The sequence below is a fragment of the Gymnodraco acuticeps genome, unplaced genomic scaffold (assembly GCF_902827175.1).
Source record: "Gymnodraco acuticeps unplaced genomic scaffold, fGymAcu1.1, whole genome shotgun sequence".
NCBI lineage: Eukaryota > Metazoa > Chordata > Actinopteri > Perciformes > Bathydraconidae > Gymnodraco > Gymnodraco acuticeps.
The window spans coordinates 3,091,957-3,119,010 of NW_022990501.1; the positions used below are offsets into that span (position 1 = coordinate 3,091,957).

At 39.3% G+C, this 27,054-nt stretch overlaps 1 protein-coding gene across 3 annotated transcripts in view; it reads right to left on the reverse strand.

Annotated features, from left to right (window-relative positions):
- Positions 1–6,919: 6,919 nt before the first annotated feature.
- The window catches only part of LOC117552941 (unconventional myosin-XVIIIa-like), a 123,663-nt gene continuing 103,528 nt past the window's right edge, over positions 6,920–27,054 (reverse strand). For 2 of the 3 annotated variants that reach the window (XM_034226655.1, XM_034226654.1), the window contains 9 exons: positions 25,957–26,073; positions 24,389–24,472; positions 21,883–22,020; positions 20,924–21,109; positions 20,700–20,839; positions 20,090–20,134; positions 14,334–14,456; positions 11,767–13,186; positions 8,688–8,810 (listed from right to left, as the gene is read on the reverse strand). In XM_034226655.1, the coding sequence (XP_034082546.1) occupies positions 11,782–13,186; positions 14,334–14,456; positions 20,090–20,134; positions 20,700–20,839; positions 20,924–21,109; positions 21,883–22,020; positions 24,389–24,472; positions 25,957–26,073 (2,238 nt within the window). In that variant the 3' untranslated portion in view covers positions 8,688–8,810; positions 11,767–11,781. Of the gene's footprint in view, positions 8,811–11,766; positions 13,187–14,333; positions 14,457–20,089; positions 20,135–20,699; positions 20,840–20,923; positions 21,110–21,882; positions 22,021–24,388; positions 24,473–25,956; positions 26,074–27,054 lie in introns of all 3 variants that reach the window. The other variant, XM_034226656.1, reaches the window with a different exon arrangement.

The following is a 27,054-nucleotide window of genomic DNA, read 5'->3' on the forward strand; positions in this document are numbered from 1 at the left end:
GGATGAGATCTTTCATCCAATCACTGCAGAAATCAAAATATAAACCTTTGAAAATACATCCTGAGATTTAGGGGCTAGTTTTGAGAACAAAAAATAAAAACGTTTTTTTTATCTCCTCTGAGGATTCATTTCCTTTCTGTTAATATTCATCAGTATGAATCACAACTTTTATATCATCACCTTTATTTGATTATCTGGTGAAGTCACTATGCAATGAATTTAAAATGATCTGACACATTTTGCTGTGCAGGATGTGAGAGATTTTCTCCAGAATCCAAACATTTTAACCACCAAAGGGAGTTTAATATGTCAAATGTCAATCATGCAGGACACTGATATGCATACGGTCTATAAGAGCCATCTGCAATGTTGTATTCCAGTAAACTGTGCCATTATCACTGAGTCTGCACATGCCAAGACTTGATGACACAAATGTCCACTAGGCTTTTTTGTTAGTTCAAATAAATCCCACTTTGGAGAGGAACATGTTCCTCTGGACTTAGCTTCCACTGTGCAATATCCTGAGGTTTAAATGAAGTGACTCTAACACACCAATGACTTCCATCTGCTCAGTGAGTTATGCTTGTAAAGTCTGCAATTAGATGTGTAGTTAATTCCTGCTATCTATCCAGTTATAGCTTGTGAGTTTGGTGGCAAAGACCAGCAAGCTGTCAAGCGCTGGCACCAAGTGGAGAACATGTTATCTCCAAGCGCAATGACTCGTGCAGTGACGGCGAAAAATAATTTATTAAGTATCGACTGCTAGAGTCACCAGGCTGTATGTTTCTGCACTTATTTAAAACTTGTTCATTTTCTTCAGGATTAAAGGCCTAAGCTTTCGTAAAGGACGGATTGAAAATGTTTGCAGTTCTTCGAAATTGCCTAAATAATTACTAACAGCCTCTTCATGTATATCTCTGGGATGTGGACAAGCTCCTGGGTAGAATGTGATGTCCATGAAGTGGAACTGGACAGCTTGGCAGCGGGTCAGAAAAGCAACATGACCTCCTGGTTGGAAGTGGGATCTGGAGATTCAAGGATCATTAGAAATAGACATGAATGCAGCTTCATAGAAAATATGGAACAGTACAATCATTTAGCAACTCATTCAAAACATCTGCTGCAATAGGAATGTGTTTCCTGGCACAATAATTCCCATTGACTACCTTTTCTTCCAGAGGACTAAAAGGCTATTTAGCAATCTATCACTCCATTGTTCAGTGCAGCATCAGCAGCCTCCTCCCCCCCCCCCCCCCCCCCCCCCCCATGTCAATCCTCCCATCTGTTTGGCTGCAAATTGATATGGACAATAAAGTTGCAATTTTGCAATGTAGATGAGAAAAGAGATCCAAGAGATGCAAAATAATGTTGCAATAAAACTGCTTTGACAAAAACCGCTTTGACATGGGGCCATTTGGGCTGGAAAAAATGAAGCATTTTAGTTTACAGGGACATAAATGTGAATCACAAATTTGTTGTGTGGGGTGGTAGAGAGAGAGAGAGAGACATAGAGAGAGACATAGAGAGAGAGAGAGAGAGAGAGGAGAAGAGAGAGAGAGAGAGAGAGAGAGGAGAGAGAGAGAGAGAGAGAGAGAGAGAGAGAGAGAGAAGAGAGAGAGCAGAGAGAGAGAGAGCGTACTCTCTCTCTCTATCTCTCTCTCTCTACGCTCTCTCTCCTCTCTCCTCTCTCTCTCTCTCTCTCTCTCTCTCTCTCTCTCTCTCTCTCTCTCTCTCTCTCTCTCTCTCTCTCTCTCTCAGCACCACTCTCCATCACTCAGAAGCTGAAAGAGAGTTAGGGGAAACAGTAGGAGGATTATAATATTTAAACAGGTGGGTAGGTGTAGATCCACATCTGAGAGATATTTGGTTTAAAGCTGCAAATCTCAGTGAAGCAATCACTAACAATCACAAATCTGAGTGTATGCAAGTGCTTACATTGTATATTAGACCTTTTTATGCAGTGAAAAAAAGCTTACATCGAAAAAAGTTATTTCTTTAGGGTCTAGAGGTTTAGAGGTCATCATAAATATGTGGAAGTTTCTTTTTTTTGGTAACACTTTACACTATGACGCCCATGTTTAGTGCACTGTTACATGTTATAATGACTTTAATATATATATATATATATATATATAAAATGTTTCCACTATACTTTAAGCAAAAAAAGACTAGTTAATGTGTCTTAAACCAGCATTTAATGTATCATATTTGCCTATACCTCAGGATAATGCATTATTAGAAAATACCTTATTCTTTCAATAATACATGACTTATTATTAAGTATTATAGAAAGCTCAATAATATGTTATATAGTATAGTATTTGTGGTTTCTTTTTACAGTGCTATAATCAGACTATTGCATTCAACCAATTCACCTCTACAGTAGCAAGATAGCAAAGATGGAGAGAAAGAACATGAAAATAAGAGATGGATAGATAGGTGCTTTATTGATCCCTAACTGGGAAATTATTTAAATAGATAGGTCAGGGAAGATAGGAGCTCATAAAAAGTGTTACTCCGCATCTTGTGTCTACATCTTAAAAGCATTCTGAAAGACACCCGAAATGAAATCGCAGTGAGGGGGCAAGTGCTTGGAGGCAGTTGTGAAGCAGGTAAATGATCTTTCAGACACTTTCCCACTGAGAGAGGCCTGGAGGAAGGACCATTTACGCCCCTTTCAAATCCCTCAGATGTAGTGGACCACTGTAGAGTAAGTCTTCACTTGCCCCTCAGATGCACGCACGGATAGTGCGCAATATGATTACTGCGTCCAGGCAGCTCCCGTTCGAGCATATGCCTTGAGTTGCACATAGCACACACGCACACACACACACACACACCCCCACACACACACACACACACACACACACACACATCAGCGACAGGCACAACTCCCCTTTGGCAGAGGCACTGAGCACTGAACAGCTCTGAGCACAGCAGGAGGCGTCGGCCACCTGCACACCGAGGAGAGGAGATACAGAGACAAATCCTACACTGAAATTGGTGATAGGCATTTCAACATTTCCTTTTTCCACTCCAAGTATTACAGAGAATTGTTTAAGGTTCAAACTGCATTTAAGTATGAAGAGTGGCCTAAAACTAAATAAATTAAAGATTCCCCCTTTGCTGCATGTGCTAAAGCTGATTCACTTTTATGGTACATGAAGAGAAAAATATGCTTTTGTTGTTTCCCCGGGCTCGGGAAAGACCTATGCAAAATGTAAACAATGTTTGAGCCTGCCTTTTGAGCCTTGTTACAATGGCCAACTACCATGCAGTGTTCATTAGAGTGGAAATGATATGTGCAAACGAAGAAAGGCTCCCCGGCAGCGCACTGCAGCGTTTCTACTTCTTAGAATTGCAAATGAACGCCGCCTCCTCACCTGGTCCCTGCAGGCGGGGTCCCGGGGCCTCCAATCATGCCTTTATTGACAGCAGGCATCCATCCAGCAGGATTCTGGCAGTGCTAATAGCAGAAGACGATGCTTGATTAACACAACCCCCCCACACACACACTTTTTACAGCCTGCCAGTGTGGCCTTCAACCAAGGTCAAAATGTGGAAATGCTTGGCGAATAGATCAGTTTATGCGGGAAAACATTTTTAACACGTATTGATTTAGTAGTCAGTTCTGACTCTGTTTGGCTGCTCTCCATCTGCAATGTAATTGGTGCACCTTTGTCCGTACTGGGAGAATAATCTTGTTGGAGGACACAAGTAGTGCCATGAATATATCAGGAAAAGTACACAATTTCACACACATTTAAGATTAGATGTGAAAGATAGGAGGAAATATAATACCTTGGTGTTCCACTTGATAAGCAAACTGTAGAGTAATGTTAAGGTTGTAGAAAGAGAGATTTCCAAGTCTTTTTTGATTATAAAGCAGGTCTAAATGCTGCATAAAAACTGGTCAAACTTCAAAATGCTTAATCCGTGGAGAAATTACACAGTGAGTCCCTTACTATATTGACACTGTGAATAGAGTGCCACAGTGATGCGTCCTAAAACCCGGAAGTAAGCTGCGCATGGGTTCCTTCGACAAAAATGATTCTTAATTTTTTTATCATAAATCTATCGATCATAAATCTATCAATTCGTTTTATGATTCGAAAATTATAAAAGTAGGGTAGACATGTGGAGATTATCCGACTGAACAAAACGTGATCCGTCTCTTAAATGTGTGTCAACCACAGACCTTATTTCGAGCTATTTTCCAAAATCCTATGGAGAAATTGCATTGATTTTTTGTCGAAAAATGCGCAGCTTACTTCTGGGTTTTAGGACGCGTCACTGTGGCACTCTTTAGTGTAACAGAAAACAGGAAACACTGACCAATCAGCAGACCACAAGAGACAGGCGCTAAAAATAAGCATTTCAACCATACATTATCTAAAAAAAAACAAGTATGATGAATACAAGTATATTCAGATTGACAGTGTAAGAAAAAGAATGTGCTTTTGTAACATTAAAGCCTGTAGGCATGATCTAGTAGCAGCTCAAAATCAGAGCATGAACCTGAAAATGACCATGATGTGTGCTCTTTAAATAAACTGTTGACTATGCATCATCGAAAGCTGCGATTGCAATTTGCAGCCAACTGAATACTTTCCGTCTCAATTTTGCAAAACTGTGCTAACATCGTGGTATCTTTCAGGACCTTTGACTCTCTCAGACACTATCTTTACAGCTACACTATTTAAGAGCAACAAAACTCAGTCAGCAGCTGGTGATAGTGCAATTGTTCCAGGTGATTATCCACCCCTGAAAGCAGTGGCGGTTCTAGACCAATTTGACTGGGAGGGCCAGGCTGGGGCCAGTTATTTTCTGAGGAACGAAAAAGACAAAGACAGTATGAAGTAATTGCGCATACACCTAAGAAAACAATGCAATACAGTTATTGGTATTTGTTTCATTACACATTATTATATGCTTACCTTTGTGTGCTGTTTGGGTCTGTGGGACCCGTTTTCGGTGTTTACTAAAAGAAAATGTATGCAATTTAATTATTTGAACCTGCTTTATTTGGGGGTGGACCTAACATTCTCTAGGGGGGTCCGGGTTGAAGTTAAATGCATCAATCTGGTGCACTTTGAGCACAAAATGAATTGATGGATACAGCTCTCAACACTCAGATGAAAGAGAGCTGTATACTTTTCAAGAATCAAAAAATCTTTAGAATATGATCACAACCCATAACAAATCATTTAAACTAGTTTATTCTTATCTTATGTTACCTATAGTTAGTATTCTTTCTTTTTATTTATGCATATTTTACTAATCACTCCCCTTTCAAATAGTTTTTTTTTTTGTACTGTCCTATAGTACACATTGGAATGACTTCTTGATTTTTTACAACACATTAAATAGATAAAGGTGTGCTCTCTCTAGCTCTCTCTCTCTGTCTCGCTCGTTCACAGAGGCTGTGTGCTCTTCCGTTGCGATGACGGCTTGCGTTAAAAAAAAAAACATATTTGTAAAGTGGGGGCTATTGAGGGCTTGCGAGATACCGGTAGCTCGTGATCGACCAGGCCCCTGCTCTAATGGGTCCGACTAGAATGACAAATATCGTTACTTCCGCCTATTCCGTCAGCCAAGAAATAGTTTAATCATAAACCTTTTATTTTTAGGGGGGCCACAGGGGGGTCCAAAGTCAGTGTTATGGGGGCACTGGCCCCCCCATGACCCCCCTAGAACCGCCCCTGCCTGAAAGACCACACACCTTCCCTCGCAGACTGAAAACCCACCTGTTTCAACTGCACAATGGCCATTCAGCCTAACAAGAAAAACATTATAATAGAATGTTGTTGTATTTATAAGCTTTAGCTCATTTGAAACTAATGCACCGGCACTTACTGTACAGTACAATGGATTAGATTATTTGAAGCTAATTTAGCCTACCTGCAGGGTTCTCGCTGTTCTGAGTTTATATCTTGATATTGCACTTATTGTATGTCACTTTGGATAAAAGACAGCTAAATTAAATGTATTTGAATGTAAAACACAAATAAAATGATAGTTAAATATTAAATATTATTTCTGCTTATAGTTTCCCCTAAATAATACACACTGGTGATCCATTTGGCTGCATAGGGCCTGCATGTCCATGTCGGCGCGACTTCCAGTGCAGCAAACGTCTGCGGCCAAAGCGCTAAATAACAGGGGGGATGGCACGGTAAACACAGACTTGCTTGGCTTTGTCGAGCTAATGACTTCCTGCTCCAGTGGCTTGTGAAACAGTGTTAGAGCCAAAATAAGTAAAAATCGGAGGCAGAATTTAATCTGTCACTCAATGGAAAGCCTTTGAGCAGAAACATACAGCCACCCAGAGGCTGCACACAAGTGAGGGGAAATTACAGCGAAGCTCCCAGGCACTGAGTGAGGTGCCAGCACAGGTCGTGTTGTGTATAGGACTGAGGATTACAGATTGGTTGGATAAACAAGGGATTCTTTAAAGCAAAACACACCGAGTGTGAAAGTCAACCAAGGTGGTAATCTAAAACCATCAATTATTTGAGGCTAGGTAAACTCCAGCTATGTAGAATACAGATTGTTGTGGGGAGGAAGGATGTGATTGCTCCTGTTTTTTTTTTATCTTCCTTCATTCGCCTCAAACTCAGTTTTGAACTGTGTAGTTGTGCTCATTTTTTGACAACCCATGTTGCAAGGAAGTGCAAGCTATTATTCTCCAACAGCTCAGAATTAATAATTTCAATGAATTGTTTGTTGCCTCTAGTCTCATGGGAGAAGTGGATGGGTATGATGAGAAGTTACTCTGGAGTAGATGAGCTAAAAGTAATCAAACATATCAATGGCTTGTTCTAACCTCCTTTTCTCCAACTGTTTTCTGGCTGTGCTGCATTTGAAACAAAAATTGCATCCAAATTGTACCTATGCAATTATAGCAAGCCAACATTGATTCTGTAAACAAACAGCTGAATTTATTTACGGAAAATCTCCAAAAAGCACTCATTCCACAAATGATCTGTTCAATGATAAAAACAGACAAGCCTTTTCAAGAGATATCATTTATAAACTTTTGAAAAATTATGTCTAATGCCAAAAACTCCAACCGAGAGGCAATACAACTTAAAAATAAAAATCTAATAAAAGTCTATTCTGAACCACTGACATCAAAGTTCCTGAACATTAATATGCATGGGTGAAAAAAGGGAAAAAATAAGACATGAAATGCAGATTAGCCTTTTTCTGAGAAGATATGCAAATATCAAGCCAGACACTTGAGCATTTTCTTTGCACTCGAGCAGACAGTCCACATGCACATACTGCACATGCTGTTTTATTCATATCCACCTACACGTAATTTAAACAAAATTATCTGCGGTTTTCATTACAATTCTGTAAGGCCAAATATAGAAATAACCAGCGAGTTTCACGAGTGTACAATCAGCAACATATAAGGGTGTTCTTAAAGCAGACTGGCTTTAATTTAAGGGTATTCTTGGCATAATTATTTGATAGTTTGACATGTAAACCCTCCCGTAACACAACCTGGGAATAACACAATATCATCATACAACTGCTGCTCAATGACATGTGCTCATTGGTAGTCATGGATCAATCCCAAGTGTTTTCTTACAGGCAAAATATCACCGGTTTAATGAACACAGTCTTTGGCACCTTCAATTTGGAGGACTCTATTGTGCTGAATAGGATGTCATTATTTTACGGTTTGATAAATTGATATGGCCAAAAGATCCCTTGATTCTAGACAACCTGGGAACATAAATATGCATAAATATTTGAACATTTGACATGATACTGGTATATTATTCTGCAGGATTCAACATTAAAACAAGATTTAATTAAAATTATGATATAAAGCAGAAATCCAGTGTTTATGCATCTTTAGAAAATGCTCTACAGAAAGCTACTTTGTAATAGCAAACAAACATATTCCCTTTAATCCTATAATAATACACAAGTCGACAAAAGTATTAGAGATTGAACTCCACAAGAAGATAAGAGAAAACCAGGGATATATCCTTATCCTAAGGAAATACAAAATATCTTAATTCACTTGAATATTACATTCACATAAAGGCTTCAATTCCTCATATAATAATGTATATATCGCTATAAAATGATTTCTAGATCACTTTTCTTTAAATCCATGCCTCAACTCAGCATTTCAAACATATATATCACATCTAACAGCTTAGTTCAAATACAAATGTGTTTTCCACGTTCATGTCAGTAATCATGACCTAGCATCACTTTGTTTAAATGATGCATATCTGAACTTGGAACAAGAGCCACATGTTAACTTACAGCGAGATAATTAATGAAAATGGGTTAATACCTCCCAACGCGCTAGTCCACATTAACAGGGAAGAGATAAGAACTTCGTCTTAATAGCCGGTCAGAGCTTCTTGGAGAAATGTAGCTTATCTAAATCCTCTTGGCAGGGCGATGTGGAGAGTCAGAGGAGTGCTCAAATTTGCCTGAAAAGCAGCTATTATAAATCAAGCAGCATCATGTGATACCATCTTCCTTAACTTCTTTAATATGTTTTGTTAAAATAAAACAGAGAAAGCACATATTAAACATGGACGCCTCTTATCTGTCCATGCCGCTGGAAGCCTCTCTTTCTGGCTGAGAAGTGGTGAATAAATTGGGGGGAAATAATCCCTTCTGCGTCTGCGTCATGAGGTGACCTGAGTCTGGGTTACGATGTGCTGTCTGCCAATGTGCCTCCTCCGTCGCTCTGCCTCAGCGACTGCTTGCTGTCCGCCTCATCCTCTTCATCAGATCTGCCGAGGCTCAGGTGTCTGCGGCACACAGGAGGACTATAGGGGTCAACACACACAGAAACACAGGATTAAACTCTCCCCCCAGGCGGTAAACAACACATCTCCTGAGGCGTGCACATTCTTGCAAGTTTTTTAATATATCGGAAAAACACATCTGATATAATTGTGGTCCAAAGTCCTAGATGAGACACTATTATTCGGATTAACACACATAAGTCATCACAAGAAATGTCTTCACAAAAACAACACAGAAAGCATGCATATTTGACATATGAGTAATAAGTATGTGCAGTTAAAATGGGAAATGTCAGGAATCAAGGCAAGTTTATTTATATGGGACATTTCAACACAAGGGAATTCAAAGTGCTTTACAAAAAATATGAAAGGGGCCCTATTATGCACTTTGGGGTTTTCCCTTTCCTGTAGTGTGTAATATAGGTTTTTGTCTGCAAAGGCTAAAATCCCAAACACACCCCCCCCAAATCAAAATAATTCAAATTAAAACAAACTAAAATAGAACAGTTATAAAATAAAGTGCAGTGTAAGGTATCAAAAGTGTGTTGATTGAAATGAAAGCAGCAGCTAAATGAAAGCTCTTCTGCTGCTGCATCAATAAACTCAACAACTGAGATTAATCCTGTAGTATGTGTTCAACGTCGCATACTCATTAAAGGTCATTTGGAACCAGGGCTTTACATCCTTAGATTATGTTGTCATGACAACACACGGTATGCCAAGCATTCAATCTATTACTTGAATACCAACATTGGAGATTGCATTTATCCACAATGCCATGGCCCCTGCCATTTACTCAGAGGAAAATAACAACATGTCCTTGTCAGCACTATGACACCCACAAAGGGCAACCGGTAATACCTTTCTACTATTGGAAAACACCTACAGTATGTAGCTTGAAGTATTTGATATTTGGAAAAAGACTTAAGTTCGGGCAAAGAAGTGGACTTTGTGAAGATAAGCATGACGTAGTCATGACATAGTCAGACATTAGAACAAAGGCAATGGATTTACTAACAGGTCTGTTTTTGTACAATGAAAGTGACACTTTGTTTATAGGAGATGTTTTATCAGTATTTGGGAATTACCTGATGTTGCCTTGAAACTAGGGCCACATATTTGCCAGTCAGGAGGCACAGGGGCTGGGTCTGAGCCAGGGTCAGCTTAACCTGGTTTGCAGTGCATTTCATTTCAACCTGTGGCCTCTCTGAGATACATTGGCATTGAGCATGTTAGATATCAGAGAACATGAGGTTATTTAAGCAGCCGAGTATAAGAGTAAAACCCAAAAGGTCTGAATCAAGGGTATGAGATCAAAACATTTTCTGTAAAATAATGAATAAATAACAATGGTTGTATCATGATGGCTCTTCCTACATACCTGTATACAGCACACTTTGTTTTCAAGCGTAAAAGGAAGGATGTTTCAATCCATACTGTTTCTTTATAGCAGATAAATATGTGTATGTTGTGCTTAGTTTACATGCATGGAGTCCAACGAGGTGTTTCAGGCAGTGGGGGAGTGTGTGGAGAAATTCCCTCTGGAAGTAACTTTGGGAATTTAGCCTTACAGACCATTTACAGAAAAAGGGAAACCCGAAAAAGAACAAGAGGGCCCCTCTCAAGTGTTACTGTTTTGTATGTACTTTTTCTAAGTGCTCAATTGAATTCTATATTGTTTGTGGGTGTTCAAGCATAAGTCATTTGGATGAACTGACCATATTGATGCTGTTAGCCGTGCATTTACTTGATAATGAATCAATTTGTATCGCCTGTATCATCTTCAGTCCACTCAAACTGTCTTTATTCACCCTGCAGTGATTCAAGAGCTAGAGAGCCAGTGTTTCACTTAAGAGGCAAACAAGTTCAAGGACCATTTTAAACAAATCAAGCCTCCTGTCTTGCATTTTGCAAGTGTCAGTGAATCACAGTAGACAGGCTTTTGAAGCTTGGAGCTAAACTTAGCGTCTTAATTACGATGCAAAGTATTAACATCAAGCCATATCAGCAGTCATGTCACAACTCTTTCAACTCAATGTTAAAGCAAAGATTGGTATTATTTCGTTTTTTTCTAATTGCCAACATCTGTTTGTGCTTAAAGACGCAGCAAAACAACTCTCTCTCAATCCTATTTGCTTTTAACACAACGTCAGGGAAAACACGGCAATCCATCTTTGCAAAGAGGAGAGAGCAACGTAACAATTATTTACAGCACTAGTACGGCCGATGAAACGTATTTCACTGCACCGCTTCTTAAGCATAAATAAGTGCTGAGGCAACAAAGAGAAAAGTCATGCATTGCAGTGACGATGGGCAAGAAACCTTGCGTCAAATGTACGCTGCAAAGAAAATATGTGTTGTATTTTATTGCTTAGAGCACTAAAACAACATGTAATTGCGAATTCTGAAATGTTCCAGATTCAGTGTAAGTTCACATACATTTTCCCAGTTGGGAACTCATTTTTTTGATTATCCAGACACTGCATGTATCCGCGCTGTGATTCAAAAATGCTCAAAAATGTAATGGGTTCTTCTTTCGTCCATTCTACACCCTTTCACCAAGATTTATTTAATTGGGCTAGTAGTGTTTGAATAATCAAGCTGACAGACTAACAAACAAACCAAGCTAAAAACATAACCTCCCTGGCAGAGGTAATAAAACAGAAGTGACTGGAGTTTGCAGTGGTGCAAACTAAAGAGATAACTACAGTATACTGCAGTAAATTGGCAATTTGTTTCGATGTGAATGGATGTTGGCAGGAGCATAAGCACAACAAAAATCAGTGGCATGCACTAATTGGCCATGTGACTTTTGAAAAACGCAGCCAAGGCTCATTTAGTAGTCAGCATTAGTGTATCAGAGTATTACATACAAAACATTTTCACACGGCAAACCAAGTTAGTTTATTCTGCGAAAGATCTTGAATCAGTTTCAGGAACGCTAGGCTCCAGGGGTTATTGTCACACCGTGCATCACCTTTTGGTGTTGGTATCAGTCACTGTCAGGCTTGTAGCGGTACTTCATCATCAAGTTATCCATCTTCTTCTGCTTTTTCTTGGTTTCCTTCTTGCTAGATGTCCCACGGCCTGCAGGCTCTTGCTCATCATCGTCAGATGGTTGTTTCGGGGCCCTTTTAACACTGCTAGAGCTGCGATAGGAGACGGTGGAGTCGGAGGAAGAGGACTCGGATGTCTTTGAGGAAGAAGAGGAATCCTCCGATTTGCTTTGCTTCTTCTTAGATTTCTTCTTGGACTTCTTGCCCTTCTTCCCCCTCGAGCTCTTTTTGCTGTGGCGATCATCAGAGGAGGAAGAGGAAGAGTCGTCGGACAGAGAGACTTTGCTTTTTTTATCTTTCCGACTGCGGGAGCTGCTGGTGCTCATGGTGCTGGATGACCGATTGCTGTAGTCCAGAGCGGAGCCCGACGCTGAGCGAAGCAGGCTGGAGCTTCGCCCCTCGTCTTCTCCCTTCTTCCTACCTTCCTCGCCTGCCGGCCCCTTGTTCTGGTCTTCTTCCTCCTCGCTCGACTCTTCAAGCTTGCTGCGCTTGAACTTAATGGGTTTGAAGCTCAGCACCTCATTGATTGCAGCTTCCAATTCAGGGTCCAAGTAGTTTCGGTGGGTGACAGACTTTATTTCAGGTGAATCTGGAAGATTTGTTTCTGAGGAACGTGATTGGCCAGGGTTAGAAAAGCTGCGACTGAGGGAGCGGGGACTGAAGGATGAAGTTCCTCCTTCAGTATAAGCAACACTACGGCCATCATCATCGTCGTCGTCACTGTGTGCTGTATGCAAGCCAAATTCGCTGAGACCACAGCTGCGGGCAACGGACAGGCGTGAGCTACTGCGTCTATCGTCCTTCCAAGAGCTGCTGCGATGTAACCCCCTAGGGCTGGATCGGCTCACGCTGCTGATAGTTGACTTGTTGTCATCGTCCATGTCTACAATGCCCCTCCTGGTGGACATCCTGCTGGGAGCCACAGAGGACACTATGGATTCCTTATCAAATTCCGGGCTACTGCGGGAGGCCCAACGTGACTCCAGACCCTTCCTTGCTCGGCTGGTCGCTTCAGAATAAGCCATGGAGATGACGGAGCTTTTGTCGTTAAAGTCGTCATGGCTCTTCTTCCAATCCTCCTGGGGCACTCCAGACTTCCCCTTGGCTTTACGAATGGAGGCCTGGTCTGGTGCGTCAGGCTGTTCTTTGAGAGTGCTAAACAAGAAGCTTTCATCGCCTGTACCCCCTATGGAGTCTTTCAGGTTGGAACGCTTCCTGTAGCTCAAGGAACTCATGACAGACACTGATCTGTTTGGCTCTACCTCTTTTGCGTCTTTATTTCCATCAAACGTCTTTTCCTTACCTTCTTTCATCTCCTTAGTATCTGCATTTGCTGCATATCTGGAAGGTTGTGTCATAAAATTGACAGCAAGAAACCCAACAGAAGAAAACAAATCAGTGGCCAGTTGCATGGAAGACCTTGAGTCATTTTAAGGTGAAAAACAAGTGAAACCTGAAAAAACAAGAATTGAAACTGAAAACATAATGGTTTTGAATCTGAAAACGTAAAATCTGCAACTGAAAAAAATAAGGATTCAAATATCAAAATATGTATAAAAGTGAAATATTAAAATAAATATTTTATTCCAAAAAATTGCAGAACTGAATCAAAATAATATTTAACCTGCAAAATGATTCCAAATAATTATTTTTCAAAGTTCAGGATACAAACTTGAACTTTCAAATAAATTGTATTTTTTTTTAATGATCAAAACTTATGACCCTGATATAGCTCCATACTATGTGCCTTCTTTATTGCACTTCTCTAGGTATATAATAATTCCTTCCTCTGAACAATCTTTTTCTTCCTTCTCTCAACTTTGTAAGAAAATAACAGGTATAACAATCTCAAGTGCAAGCAAACTGTCTCCATGGAATCAGAAACATTGAAATGGTAATTCCTTAATGGTATTCCTTCACTCATGAAACCTTGAGGGTTCATGTACTGTACAACACCCTTACGTTTTCCCTAAGTTAAGTAGAAAGAGTAGAAAGAGAAAACGTAAGGTGTTTTGTGCAAATGGCCACATTCTAAATTGTTTTGATCTTCCATACGCATCATGCTTTATGTGGCAACTGAGATTTTTGCTACCTTGACAGAATATTAGATTTGTCATTTTCATTTTGTCCTTGGGACCTGTCCTGAGTTTATTGCTGTTATGTACAACATACACTGTAGAAAGAAGGCAATCAACCAGCGAGGAGATCTATCTAACTGTGGCAGAGCGTCATTAAGCAGCCGTGCCAACTGGCCACGGGCCACTTCAATACATTTGACAGCAGCCGCTTCCCTGTTCCGCCTCCTGTCATTAGACAGATTACTATACTGTAAGAGAGAGATGACACCTAATCACATGAGATACTCGTCGTTCTGTTGCAAAATGCCCTGGGTAATCCTGGGCCTTTTTAAGGCTGGGAATGTGGGTTCTTTTATCACCGGGATATACATGGGTTATCTGTCATGATGCAAAAGGATGTGGGCACTAACCTCGTGCTCTTTAGACTTCCCTCTTCTGACAGTGTCTTGGTGGAGCCTTTGTTCTTCGAGAGCCAAGTCTTAACTCCATCCACACGGTCCTCCACCTCGGAGTCAGTTTCAGTTTCATCCCCACTGCAACGATACAAGAATTTAGCTCCAACAGACAGAGCAAAAATATTCACCTTAACAAGCCATTGTTACATTTTCAAGTGCATAAAGCAAGTAAGGTAATTCCCCTTTATACAAATCAGTAATTTTCCTAAATACCCACAACTGATACTATTAAAATAAATGTGCCTAATGCAATGGTTCGGAATCCATTTAGGCAGAAAAATAAATTAGACTAAATGACTCGATATGTGAATATTCTATGCAGTGTACCATCACACAAATTACACAGGCAAAAATAGTTATCAGTTTTTACAAAGATCACAAGCTTTTTGTTAGTAATTTGTCAGTTTAAGAGGGCAGTATGATGCAAGGCAATCCAGACAGGTAAGCATTATTTGGTTAAGCATGATAGTGTGACACAATATTAACGTAATGAAGATGATTTGTTGACAGAATGTTCAGCTGACGTGGCTGGGATGAGTGATCGAGGCAGACTGTAGATGAAGCTGATGGAGAAATAATGAACTTGTTTGGCTGGTTCTGGGCTGCTAGCATCTGTGTGGCATGTCACCTGCTCCTAGTGAGTTATTGGAGAGGAGCTGCGAGACAGCGCCGTGGCCCGACGCCTGACATAACAATCAATATACAGGGACCTGTGGATCCGCATGAAAAAGCTTGGTAGATCCCACCTGGATAAGGTCAATCGTCATTCATTGCAAATCCACAGTGAATTATGCATCCCATTGCTTGATAAGGTTAATGTGACAACGTGTAAACAACGTCTAAGTAAAAACTGCCAACATGGTTGAAATGTATTTGGGAGATGTATTACATGAAATAGACCTCCGATTGTTAAAGGACACATTGCTTCTGACTACACTTCTTCGCTATGTGATGTGTCAAAATGTAACTGTAATTGTAACAATCAAAGAGACAGTCGTAAAATTACACAAATATACATATACCAGAAGGACTTTACTTTGTAGTATTTTGCAATAACGATTGCAATTATGACCGACTCGCTGTACAATATCCTGCTTATTTCACAGCTACTTACTTTATATATAAAAACTTTCTCGCAAAATATTTGTTTTCGAATGATATTTTACACTGAAGCTGGCAGCTAGTTCAGAAGCTCAAACTTCGAACATAGGAACGGTATGTTATTTATAGCAGCGGTCTGCTATGAAGATATATCAGACCGATGAATACCATAATGGATCAATTCAAATCAAATGTTCAAAACAGATCTGAATATTTATTTAGTAAAATCATACAACTAATTATAAGTATCTTCAGCATGCATTGTAGACATTGACTTGCAAACTCAGAGACTACCTTTTATGAAGTATTATGATAATTGAAGGCAATATAAAATAATCCTTTATGATGGGTTATGATTATGTTTGAGTGCTAACACCTATATTACAAAACTATAAGTGGATTGTAACGCATTATGTGTTATTATAAGTTAATGAAATTGAGATGTGCTTCATAGAAAGTGTAACCAAATTACACTTTACATTATATAAGTTTGTATGTACTGTAATGCAGGGGTTCCCAACCTTTTTTCCCAAGAGCCCCCCCAAATGACTCCTGTTGGAAGTTGTCCACGCAACCGCGGTAATTAAAGTTTAAAAGTCTCAAAAATGCTACAACTACTGTCACAAACTGGATGAATGTGAAGTATTTTGTTAAAGGAGGATGAAAGCGTAATTAAGGAGCACTATTGGAGTGACTTTGATGGTTATTGGACTCAGGATTAATTCATTTGGATTCCCGCTGAATGAAGAAATTAAAGGACGGCGCGGAAGTGGAAACAATTCACAAAGGGATTAAACTGTTTAAAACACATGCTCAAAGTAAGCCGGATTTTGCCGATGTGTTGATTTCAAAAGTCGTAAATAATTTACAAAATGGAGGAGACCGATCTGATCGGAGCAACTGTGACAAATAATCCAACTGAAACCGGCATGGACAATGACTATGTTTTAAAAATGCGCTTATGCAGACAAGCCTGGTTTGGACACTTTACGGGCAGAAGAAACATTTCTATTAAAGAAAAAATTATACATTTCTGTCTTTTTATGCCTTTAATACTAACTTGAATTTGTATTCAAATTAATTAATCAATTATTTTTTTATATTTTATTGTAATGTAGAGACAAGGCTTTTAGCGACAATCATCTATTGCGTTACAATTCTATGTAAAAAAAAAAGTCTAAATATGATATTTGGCCTCAAATCATCTGAGGCCTGGCGCACCCCCTGCAATCTTTGGCACACTGCATCAGGAAAAAATAGGGTCAATGACAGGGTTGTGGAGGAGCTGCCATTTTTAATTCCAGATGGTCATTTTCGGACAAGCTTCTCTATCCGAGTCTTGGAACATGTTGAATGTGAATGAACATGTTGAATACAAAGTGTTTGAAAAATGCTTATAAGCAGGAGCAAACAATATGCAGGGAGGTGTGATATGACAGCCAGACTGCTGAGTTCCATCATTTGTCCACATATCCCTCTCTGCAGGCCTCCCCGTGAACAGCACACCATTTCCTTTTGTCACCAAGCTTTGTGTCACACATCAAATCAAATCAAGTTTTATTTATATAGCACATTTATAAACGATTTTTGTAAACACACATGTTTCCTCAACAAAGTGTCCTCGCTGCTCTCTTAAAACATGTTTTTTGGATACCTCTTTTTTAACACTAAAGAGGAGGTGGTGATGTGAGCATTGTTAAGGGGTGAGCACAGACAGAAAGAAGCTTCTGATCCTCGGACTGAATGGTAATTCAAGATTTCTAAGAGCATTAACACATTTAACTGTCTCATCATCGACCTTACGGGCCAGGCATTCTGCGGGGGAAGGTAATGATGATCCCAGAGAGACTAAATGGTCTGATTATATTATTTTCTACAGGCAAACCCGTTCATTTAATTTGAGAGGTGCTTAAAGAGGCGGCAGGCTCAAATTGTAAGTTTAAGTTCAGCTATTATATCTTCCCTTTATATTCCACCGAATTCCCTCCCTTCTGCATTCTAAACAACAGTGATAAACGCCCACCGTAACCAGATAATGGGTTCATTAATACTACAAAGTTGATTACACTTGCTGCCCATTTGTTATCTCTGTGGCACTGAGACTTTTTTAACATGATATATCACACAACAAAAAGCTGAATCCAGCCCACAGCTAAATCTCCCTCTTTCACTCTCTCCCTAACACACAGACACGCACAAAATAAAAGGTGGCTTGCAATTGAGTGCTGTGCAAATGGTGTCACAAACGATTTGTCCTTGGCCCGACACTACTAGCTAACCAGTCCTGAGGCTCGTAGATACAAACAAGCCCCGAGAATTTAGAAGTGAACATTAATAGCTTCTGACAATTGGCCTGCACTGGTTGTAAATCTTTGTCACAAATACTTAGACTCAGCATCAAATCTCGTATGGCTTGGTTTGATCAGTTTAGCACTTGTGGTACCAACACCATATTTTAAGATATCGGTTCACCATGAGCTAATTATAAATTCAGAAAGTAAAAGCACATGTTATTAGATTATGCTAATAAAAACACACAAACATAGCACTTAAAGTGTAAAAATGCAACCATTTCCACTCAATTGCACTGATGAAAGCATTTGCATAGCTTGCAATGTATAGTCTTGCATTATAAATGTATGTAACCCTTGTTTTAAAAAATATATATAATCTATTATGGAGAAGCCTCCCTCTACAATATTAATAATCCAGCTACAGTAACCTCTGGTTTTGAAGCATTGAGAACTAAATCTATTGTATACTAATGTATGTCATCTGGAATATCCACTTCATAATTAGAAGGGAAAAAATCACTTCCTCTATTATTGTTCACCCATGCTGCTAATGTAATGATGTCGAAGGAGGGGAAAATGTAATTAAGTAAACATGGACAAGCATTGCGCTTTTCCTCGAGTTGCACAAAAAGAAAAGCACATCGCTGATGATGAACAAAATGCATATAAAGAGCGCGATGCCACGTCTCTCTGAAGAAGCAATCAGAGGTTAATGTGAGGAAATGATGGACGGGCTTATGTGCTTCAAACTGAAGACTACATTTCCTTACTGCGCTCTGATGAAGGTTTAAATTATTAAACATGCCATACAGATTCCTTTCATTGAATAGAAAACTGAAAGAAAATGTGTTTCAGTCAGTCAGAAAAATATAATTTACACTCACAAATCGATGAATACACATTTTACATGCAAGACAAGGTGGACAAGTGTATATAAGTGTTTTACAGCAATATAAAATGAGTTTGAAAATGTGGATTATTTTTCATGCATTGAAAGCTGAACTTTTGGGGAAAACATCTCAGTTGCATACATTATTTCACCTTCAAGTCTTCCAGAGCACATGCACATTACTTCCACCATGCTACATTTTTGTTAAAGGCACAATGCAGTTTTAAAATGTAAAATGTATAAAATCAGTACAGTATCTCCAAATATTTCCAAGAGCATAACGTGTACTTGTTATCAGCCTCTAGTGTTGTATGATGTTGAATTATATTACTGTAAGGACGCTAGTTTTTGGTTTTTCTGTTTCCTGTTCTATTTTGAAAAGTATTACTTCCTTTTTTTTACGTTTTCCTGCCTGTTTTTATTGTTTGTCAGTCACCCATCAGTCCTTCAACCACCTGACCTGTACAACTGCATTATATCCACTCTTTGGTTTAAATTGTACTGAAGTCTTCTGTTTAGTCAAAACATTTAATGTTTGTATTGTGAAGATCTGTTTGGTTCTGTTTTGCCTTGCCTTGTCCGGGTGAGGCCTTTTTGTTCAAGTTCCTGTTCCTTGGATTTGGGTGCACCCAACTCTATATTGCGTGACACCATCTATAGTTCTATAATTTGTATTGTCTGATAACCAATCAGAAGAAAAATAATTGTACTGAAGTAGATCACATGACCACAATTTAGTGAGGTGATATGTTGCAATACATGTTTTCCCTTTCAGACACCGATTCCTGAACTATTATGTCAGCATATAATTGCATACACCTAATAGGAGGTATAGTTTTGGAGGAATTACTGATAATGGTATCTGTATTGTAACAACACTATGTACAAACAAGGTGTAGACATGTTGCATGTGCTTTGGAAAACCCTAAAGAGAAACGGAAAGAAATATCCAAACGATGGATACAAATATGTGGAAAACAGTTTCGAATCAAGGTACAAACAAATGCAGTATGAGGGTGCATAATGAGAGCAGATTCAAAATATTCATGAAGAAAATGATGCAGTATTACCACAGCTCTGTAACACTTTGCTGTTTTTCATGTGGGTCCTACAGCAGTGAGACTGGCTTGGCTGGTGTCATTTAGAGTCTTCTAACATTCACACACCTCTGGACCCTTGGCACAAAATAAAATGGCTAAATAAAACCCTGGGGGCCATCTTTAAACATAGCTTTTATCAGATGTATACCACTGCAGCTCTCCATGATATTTTAAAATGTGTTGTTTTGCCTTGTTATTGTGAATAACACAAACTAAGGGAAAAGGAATACTGCATTATTCTCTGTTGTTGTTGGAATGGGCGTGAAGAAAAAAAAACGTGCAAACAGCCATGATGACACAAACAAAGGATGCATTTTCTCTTCTCACGTTTTGTTCTTTCTTTTCTGATATTTTGTCACCATGTCTTGCAAACTGCCAGGAGTGTTGAAAACAAAGAAGGGAGCACAGGGAAAAAGAGAAGGTGAGACAACAGCAAGTAAATGATGTTACACTTACACGTTCACATAACATAACCAAATAACCCAACCTCCTTCTCAAACTGGTGTTTGTCCTATCTCCTTTTTAGAGGTTTTTATTACTGCAGTCTATGTTTACCTTTGTTTTACCTTTGTGGGCTCAGAGCTAGTACAACCCTGAACCGCTCTGCAAAGAGAGCAGGAGTAACCAACAGGAAAAGAATGGCGCAAAGACAAAAGATGAGAAGTAGGGAGAATAATGTAAACCTTGTAAGACAGACAAAGGGAATATTTTCTCACTGAGTGCTAAAGAGTTAAGACAGGAATTGATGTAGGAAGACGTGGGAGACTAAGACGGAAAAGAGATACAAGTTGTGATTGACAGGCTACTAGAAAAACTAGAAAATCTCATTGTGTAAGGTTCTTCAGCTCTGGCAGTATCCCCTAATGTACCAAACACACTTCACTGATCTACTGAGGCAATTGTATCTTCTTTTACACAAAGTTAAAGTGTGCTGTACCTGTTGACTAAGTCGTCATTGTCATCGCTCTCCATCTCGTCCTCTATGGCAGCCTGCAGGTCACCTATCCTCTTGAAGGCCAGCTTGAGGTCCACTTGTAAGCTCTGATTTGCCGCCTCTAAGCTCTCGATGTCCATTTCCTGTTGAATAGATCACAGCACGGTTATCTCCTCTAGCGTGAACTCAGGGAATCGTATCAAGTCTCCCAGCACCCAAAGACTTACCAGTTCGTGCTTCTTCCGACTGGCCTCGGACTCCTTCTTGGACAGCTCTCCCATTTCTTCTTTCATGTCCCTTATCTGCCTCTGCATTCGCTTATTCTGTTCCTTTTCCCTGTTTTCCGCTGCGATGCGTTGGTTTTTCTCCTCAGTCAACTTTTCGAGGTTCTCCTTCAGACGACCCACCAGGCTCTGGGGAGGATTGGAGGTGAAATTGAGTGAATTTGTTCAGACAAAAGTAACACCAACTCCTACAATTGTTCTTTTGATTATTGATTCCTTATGTGTACAATTTCTTATTTTGTGCCGCTGATCTTTCAAACAAAACCAAACAAAAGACAGTGTTTGGCAGTGACCATGGCTTTCTTCTCAGTCGGTTTGTTAGTATTCTTCAGGGTTCAAAATCCAGGAGTTTAAAGCAGGTAAAAACACTAAATAGTGCAGTTTCACAATAACAAAACAGTGTTTCACCAATGCGGTCCTGGGTGCATATAATGATAGGGTTTTCAAACCACTGTTTTCTCAGCTTGTTTCTCTGATAAAAAAAATCCACGCATCGAATGAATAAAATCCTTCATCCAGGTTAAAATATATAGTTAGAAAGGACCAAGATCTTAAAAGTGAATATTAAAAATGACAGTTTCTGTCAGACAACCACAGTAGCAACGAATGCCCAAAGAGGATAACATCATCTTTACAGGCGACCAATGGAAATGTTTGGGATAATCTAAGTACTCGTTTTAAGACATTTTGATGCGTAAATGTTACAAATTATACATTTCAATAAAACCATAGTTGGCTTATTAGAGAATAATAATCCCAGGTGGATGCTTTTCTTAACCAGCACCTCAAAAATACGGAGCTATGCAAGCCTTCATATCATCTCTACATCTTGATAAATAGATAATTAAATACTACATTTGCGTTGAAGGAGCAAGTCTTTTACATGCATAGGATTATCTGACCTCCAAGCGTTTGATCTGCGTCCTCTCGTACTCCAGCTTTGTCTCCAGCTCACGGATCTTGGCCTCCTGACGGCACACAAGAGACTTCTCCACCATAGATTGTTCTTGGAACTCTAGCTGGCTCTGCAGCGAATGAAGCTGAAAGCAGGACACAGATATACAAACATAATTAACAACCAAATCACTTCCTGAGGATCAGCACTGACCTCCGCTTTTCCACTTTTTCTCAACTACGAACAGCTTTGTGCTGATGTTGTTTGTATGCATTAATTTAAAACCAAATTATTGTTAACTTTTAACCTTTTTGTGTACATTTAATCCATCTTGGTACATGTAAATATTGTGCATCCAGCCTGAATAATGAGCTCCAGATAAGCCCCCAATCTACCACAAATGGTCAGAAGAGCTCGTGGTTCAGGCTGAGTAGCAGCGAGTCACAGTAATTTCACAGGCTTTGGGAGAGGAGCGCAGCTTCATGCAAAGCACGTTTGTTCCATCTGAATCGTTTTCTCATGACTGATAAAAGGAAGGAAGATACGTCGCAACAAAAGCGGCCCAAAAGGCACCGTGGAACCTAATGGGGGACTTTGGATCTGAGACATGGAGGATTTGGAGCTCGCCTTTGATATTACTAAAGAAGCTAGATTTCCCTCGTACCAGGGATAAGATAACCACTTCAAGGTCACATGCTTTAGATGGCTATCACTGCCTTTCCTGGCAGCCTTTAACAATGTCTTACAGCCGGCTGCGTGTCTCTAGTGTAGCCAAAAATATTCTGATGGGTGGGCTCAGCAAATAACAGCGCTTTGCATTAGTTTAGTTTAATTTAATAGAAGCAGGGTGTGCTTTTAGAGGGTGGCAAGAGCTTAATTTTGTCCTTTAGGGAAATTATATTTGAACACATTCTGTTCAAGGCAGATGGTTGTATTTGTTTATTCTACACTTAAAGGAAGACACCCTTTTGAAAGTACTACCCTGAGTGTGTGTAATGTACACACAAACTAAACATTAGATTTGCCATATACTGGGTAAATTCGGCTTTAATAGCCCAAAGGCAATTTATTTAGCTAACAAATGCATCAACAAAGAACATCAACATGCATTAATACATGACATGTTAGAGGTTACACAAATAGTGTTCCATCAAAAATAAAACACTATTATTATAAAAGTACCGTTACCAACATGAATGTGGTGCATTAACCGTTATACCACGTGAATCCACATTAACGCAGAGCCTCAATCATGTTCAACACATTAAACAGCAGCTAAACCATACAGCACAGAAATAACTGATTCAGACGGGGACGGTGTAGCTCCAGGTTTATGACAGTTATTGAGTTGAAACACAAAGATGTTAGTGAGGGAGATGTAAGCCTGTTGAATAACATGCTAACGTTCGAGCTGGTATAATGTTTTCCTATTTATCCATCTTGTTTGTTAGCATGCTGCAAGTTAGACTATTGTTCTAGCTTTACTATTAGGTCATAAATGTTGGAGGAATAAGAATATTGAACTGATGGTGGTGTTAAAGGAAAAGTAAGGGAATATCTTGATACTGTTATCCCCAGGGGAACATGACAATGTTAAAGGCATTAAACAATGTTATTGTTCATCGCAACGAAAACACTTTAAATGTTCATTATGTATGTATGTATATTATGTCATGAAAATACTCAAGAATGATTTTAAAATGCTGTCTAGTTCACTCTCATGGTTGGGAAGTCCAAAAAAGAGCTGAAATAAAATATATGATACTTAACTAAATGTGAGGTTCTATTTTAAGCTAGAATTTTTACTTTATTTGTGTTGATTATCTGGATAATATTGTGAATGACATATAACAAATTCCCAGGATAATCGTCCCGACCCTGGTCCCATATGCTTGAAATTAGTTCTTTAGAGCAAAGAGCAGGAGTTTGACATTTACAAAACGACTCTGCTGTGGGCAGGTTGTCAGAGGTTTAAAAAAATTGGAGAATGAAATTGCATATTCATGATTTTGTATTCCATTAGTCACAAAGTGTTGCCATTTTGTCCGATGATATTTCCAAATTCCACCTTTTCATTTACAGATATTTTTTGATATTTCAAAACAATATGATGCACTTGCATGTTAGAGAAATCCATGAGACAGAAGCTGCTTCACCGAGTTGAAAAATAAATGTGTTGAAAGGATCAGGATGAGCCCTTTCAGTGTACCTAATTGGTTAATCCATGGCAACAAGCTCCTGCGTTTATATACATGACCCTACCTTTAAACATGAGTACTCAGATGCAAAAGAACAATTTCTCTCCTTGACTCCAAATCTTCGCTGATTCCTGCTATTTAAATGCAAATTGCATTGCAATTTTGAGAAGAAAGCTTCCACAGAAACGGGGCATTTTTCGGTCACAATAATCAGAGGAACTCAGAGAAAAGCTGAGGTCTAATCAGAGAGAAGTGTTAAGGCAGCAGGCGGGTTCCTGCCAGGCGGCTGTAGTGCTTTTCAATACTTCCTTGTACCTTTTCTTGGATCTCCTGCTTCTCCTTTGTGGCTTCTTCCAGCTGGGCCTGCAGGTCACTGATCTGGCCCAAGTCCCTGGCAGACTAGAGCACACACGCGCACGCACGCACGCACACGCACGCACACACACACACACACACACACACACACACACACACACACACACACACACACACACACACACACACACACACACACACACACACACACACACACACACACACACACACACACACACACACACACACACACACACACACACACACACACACACACACACACACACACACAAAGTCAACAGTCAGAAAATGTGGGTACATGTGTGTGAGAGAGGAAGGGCGTGCCGATGTGTGCTTAAATTGTCTGTTAAATGAAAAACATCCCTTAATGTAAATGGAAAATGAACATAGCATGTCTGTGTCAAATCATTTGTCATGTGATCTGCTGCAGAACAGATTGCTTCTCCCTGATTGCAGAGCACACTGCGTTTAGAGGGGAATATGTCCTCTAAACCTCAAAGCCCCTCTACTTAAACACGCAGAAAGAACAATGTTCATTTTAAAGACGCCACCCTACAAATTCTAAAATGTAATAACAATTAAAAAATGCCCCCAAATTAAAAGTATCAGAAGGGAGAACACATCTATCATTGAGCAGAATGGCTCTTGTTAAAGTATCTTAGAGTAATATAAATATGTATTATTCTGTCTTCATCAAGAAAAAATACATAGAGTTATTTTTAATGTTGAAGAGTGTCAAACTGGATGGGTACTTTGGTACTACCAAGGAGATTTGTAGTAGTAGTGTGTACTTTATATTTATACTTAGAGTATATCCTATGAATGCATCATGACAGTAAACTACCCTATCTTCCTTCAAACCAGTCCTCAAAACCAGCCCTCCTTTTCCCATGGAAATCCCACCCCCCACGTCAAAACTCTGCCAAACCGAATTCTATTGACCAATTGAATTGTTGGGAAGTGTGACTTTTGTAAAGTGTCTTAGAGTATTTTTAAGAGCGCTATGTAAATGATATGTATTAGGTAAAATGAAGCTTAAAGAGTAAAATAATGGAAAATTATACTTCTACTCCACTATGTCTGAGAGGGAAATACTCAAGTACAAGTACCTCAAAAATACTCTAAAAGGCCCTATAATTATAATTTTCAGGTTCATATTTGTATTTTCTGCCTCTACTCTACTCTGACATGTGACATGCTTTAATGTCTTTATTTTTGTGATGTCTTTATGTAACGGAAGTAAACAAAGGAGTAAAATCAATTCAGGCAGGGGTGGAGTGTGGAATTGTAGCCTTTGCAAACCATTTACATGCACACAAACCTATATAACTCACCACAGGAAAGGGAAAACCCAAAAAAGCATAATAAGTTCCCTTAAAGTACATTACTTAAGTAAATGTACTTAGCTACATTCAACCACTCACTATTTTTGTTGGATATTGATCTTGGTGTGAGCATTGATAACCGAAGAATTCATACAACTGTAATTATTTTTAATTTCTCTTATATAAGCTTCTTCAACTTCTCACCAAGGCATGCTTGGTTACCTGGGCAACTGCGGCTTTGTGTTTCTTCATCAGCTCATTCATGTCTTCCTGATCCTCCTCATTACGAGACTGCAGGTCGTTCTTCTCCCTCTGCAGGCGACTAACCTGCTCCTCCAGCTGAAGGACGAAAGCAGGAGGAAACACACATTGTTTTGCGTACAGTAGAATGACAGGATTTATTCATGAGCTGTTGAATATGATAAAAGGTCGTTAGTGCTGGAATCTCATCTGATGGCAGAGAAACACAATCTGGAGTTGGGGTTCTGGCTGGAGGATGAGAGCAATTGGAGATAATCAATTGGTTTATTTGGGCTGAAGAAAGTGCAGCATACTGGTGATGTCCTATTTAGAGTTCCTCCTCTGTGTTTAGGGGGACTCAGACCCTCATATGCATTCTCTAATCTGGGACATTTTACAAGACCTTCCCTCGCCATAAATGCAGCAATTAACAAGCAAAGCACAGGCACACAGCACTCTGCGTGTCGTCCCCAGAGACACAAACACCCTCAGTCTACGAGGCAGCGCTCTCAGGAGACAGCCATTAATGAGCAGATGGAGAGAAAAAAACAACAGTCAACAAAGCTTATTTATCCATTAGAGAACAATTTTGAATTCAGATATATGCTGCCAAAGGGCATTTATTATTTTAACACCCCACCATGGTTTGATGATGCACACATATCATTGTTAGAACCCCGCTGTATTCCTAAGAGTGAAGGCAGAAAACCTGCATCAATAATAAACTGTGTTTGCTGTTTTGGGGTTTTATTTGCTCTTAAAAAGATTAATATAGAAGCATTTACAGAAACAATTTGTTTTTTTATCAAAAAGTACTGTCTGAATTGTGAGATGAAAGACCGGGGTAGGTTTTTTTGTTTTTGTTTCTATAAATATATGAAATATAAATGTGTGATAATATACACACTGCTGTCAAAAGTTGTATTGTTTTAGAAACATATGAAGAACTGATTGGCATTGTAGACTAACTAAGAGAATAATGGAAATACAATGAGTGCATTTGCAGCGAGCAGTTTTTATTTAGTCATGTCAGGGCATTAATGTCATACCTAAGTCAAAGAAAATCATAACTATTTTAGT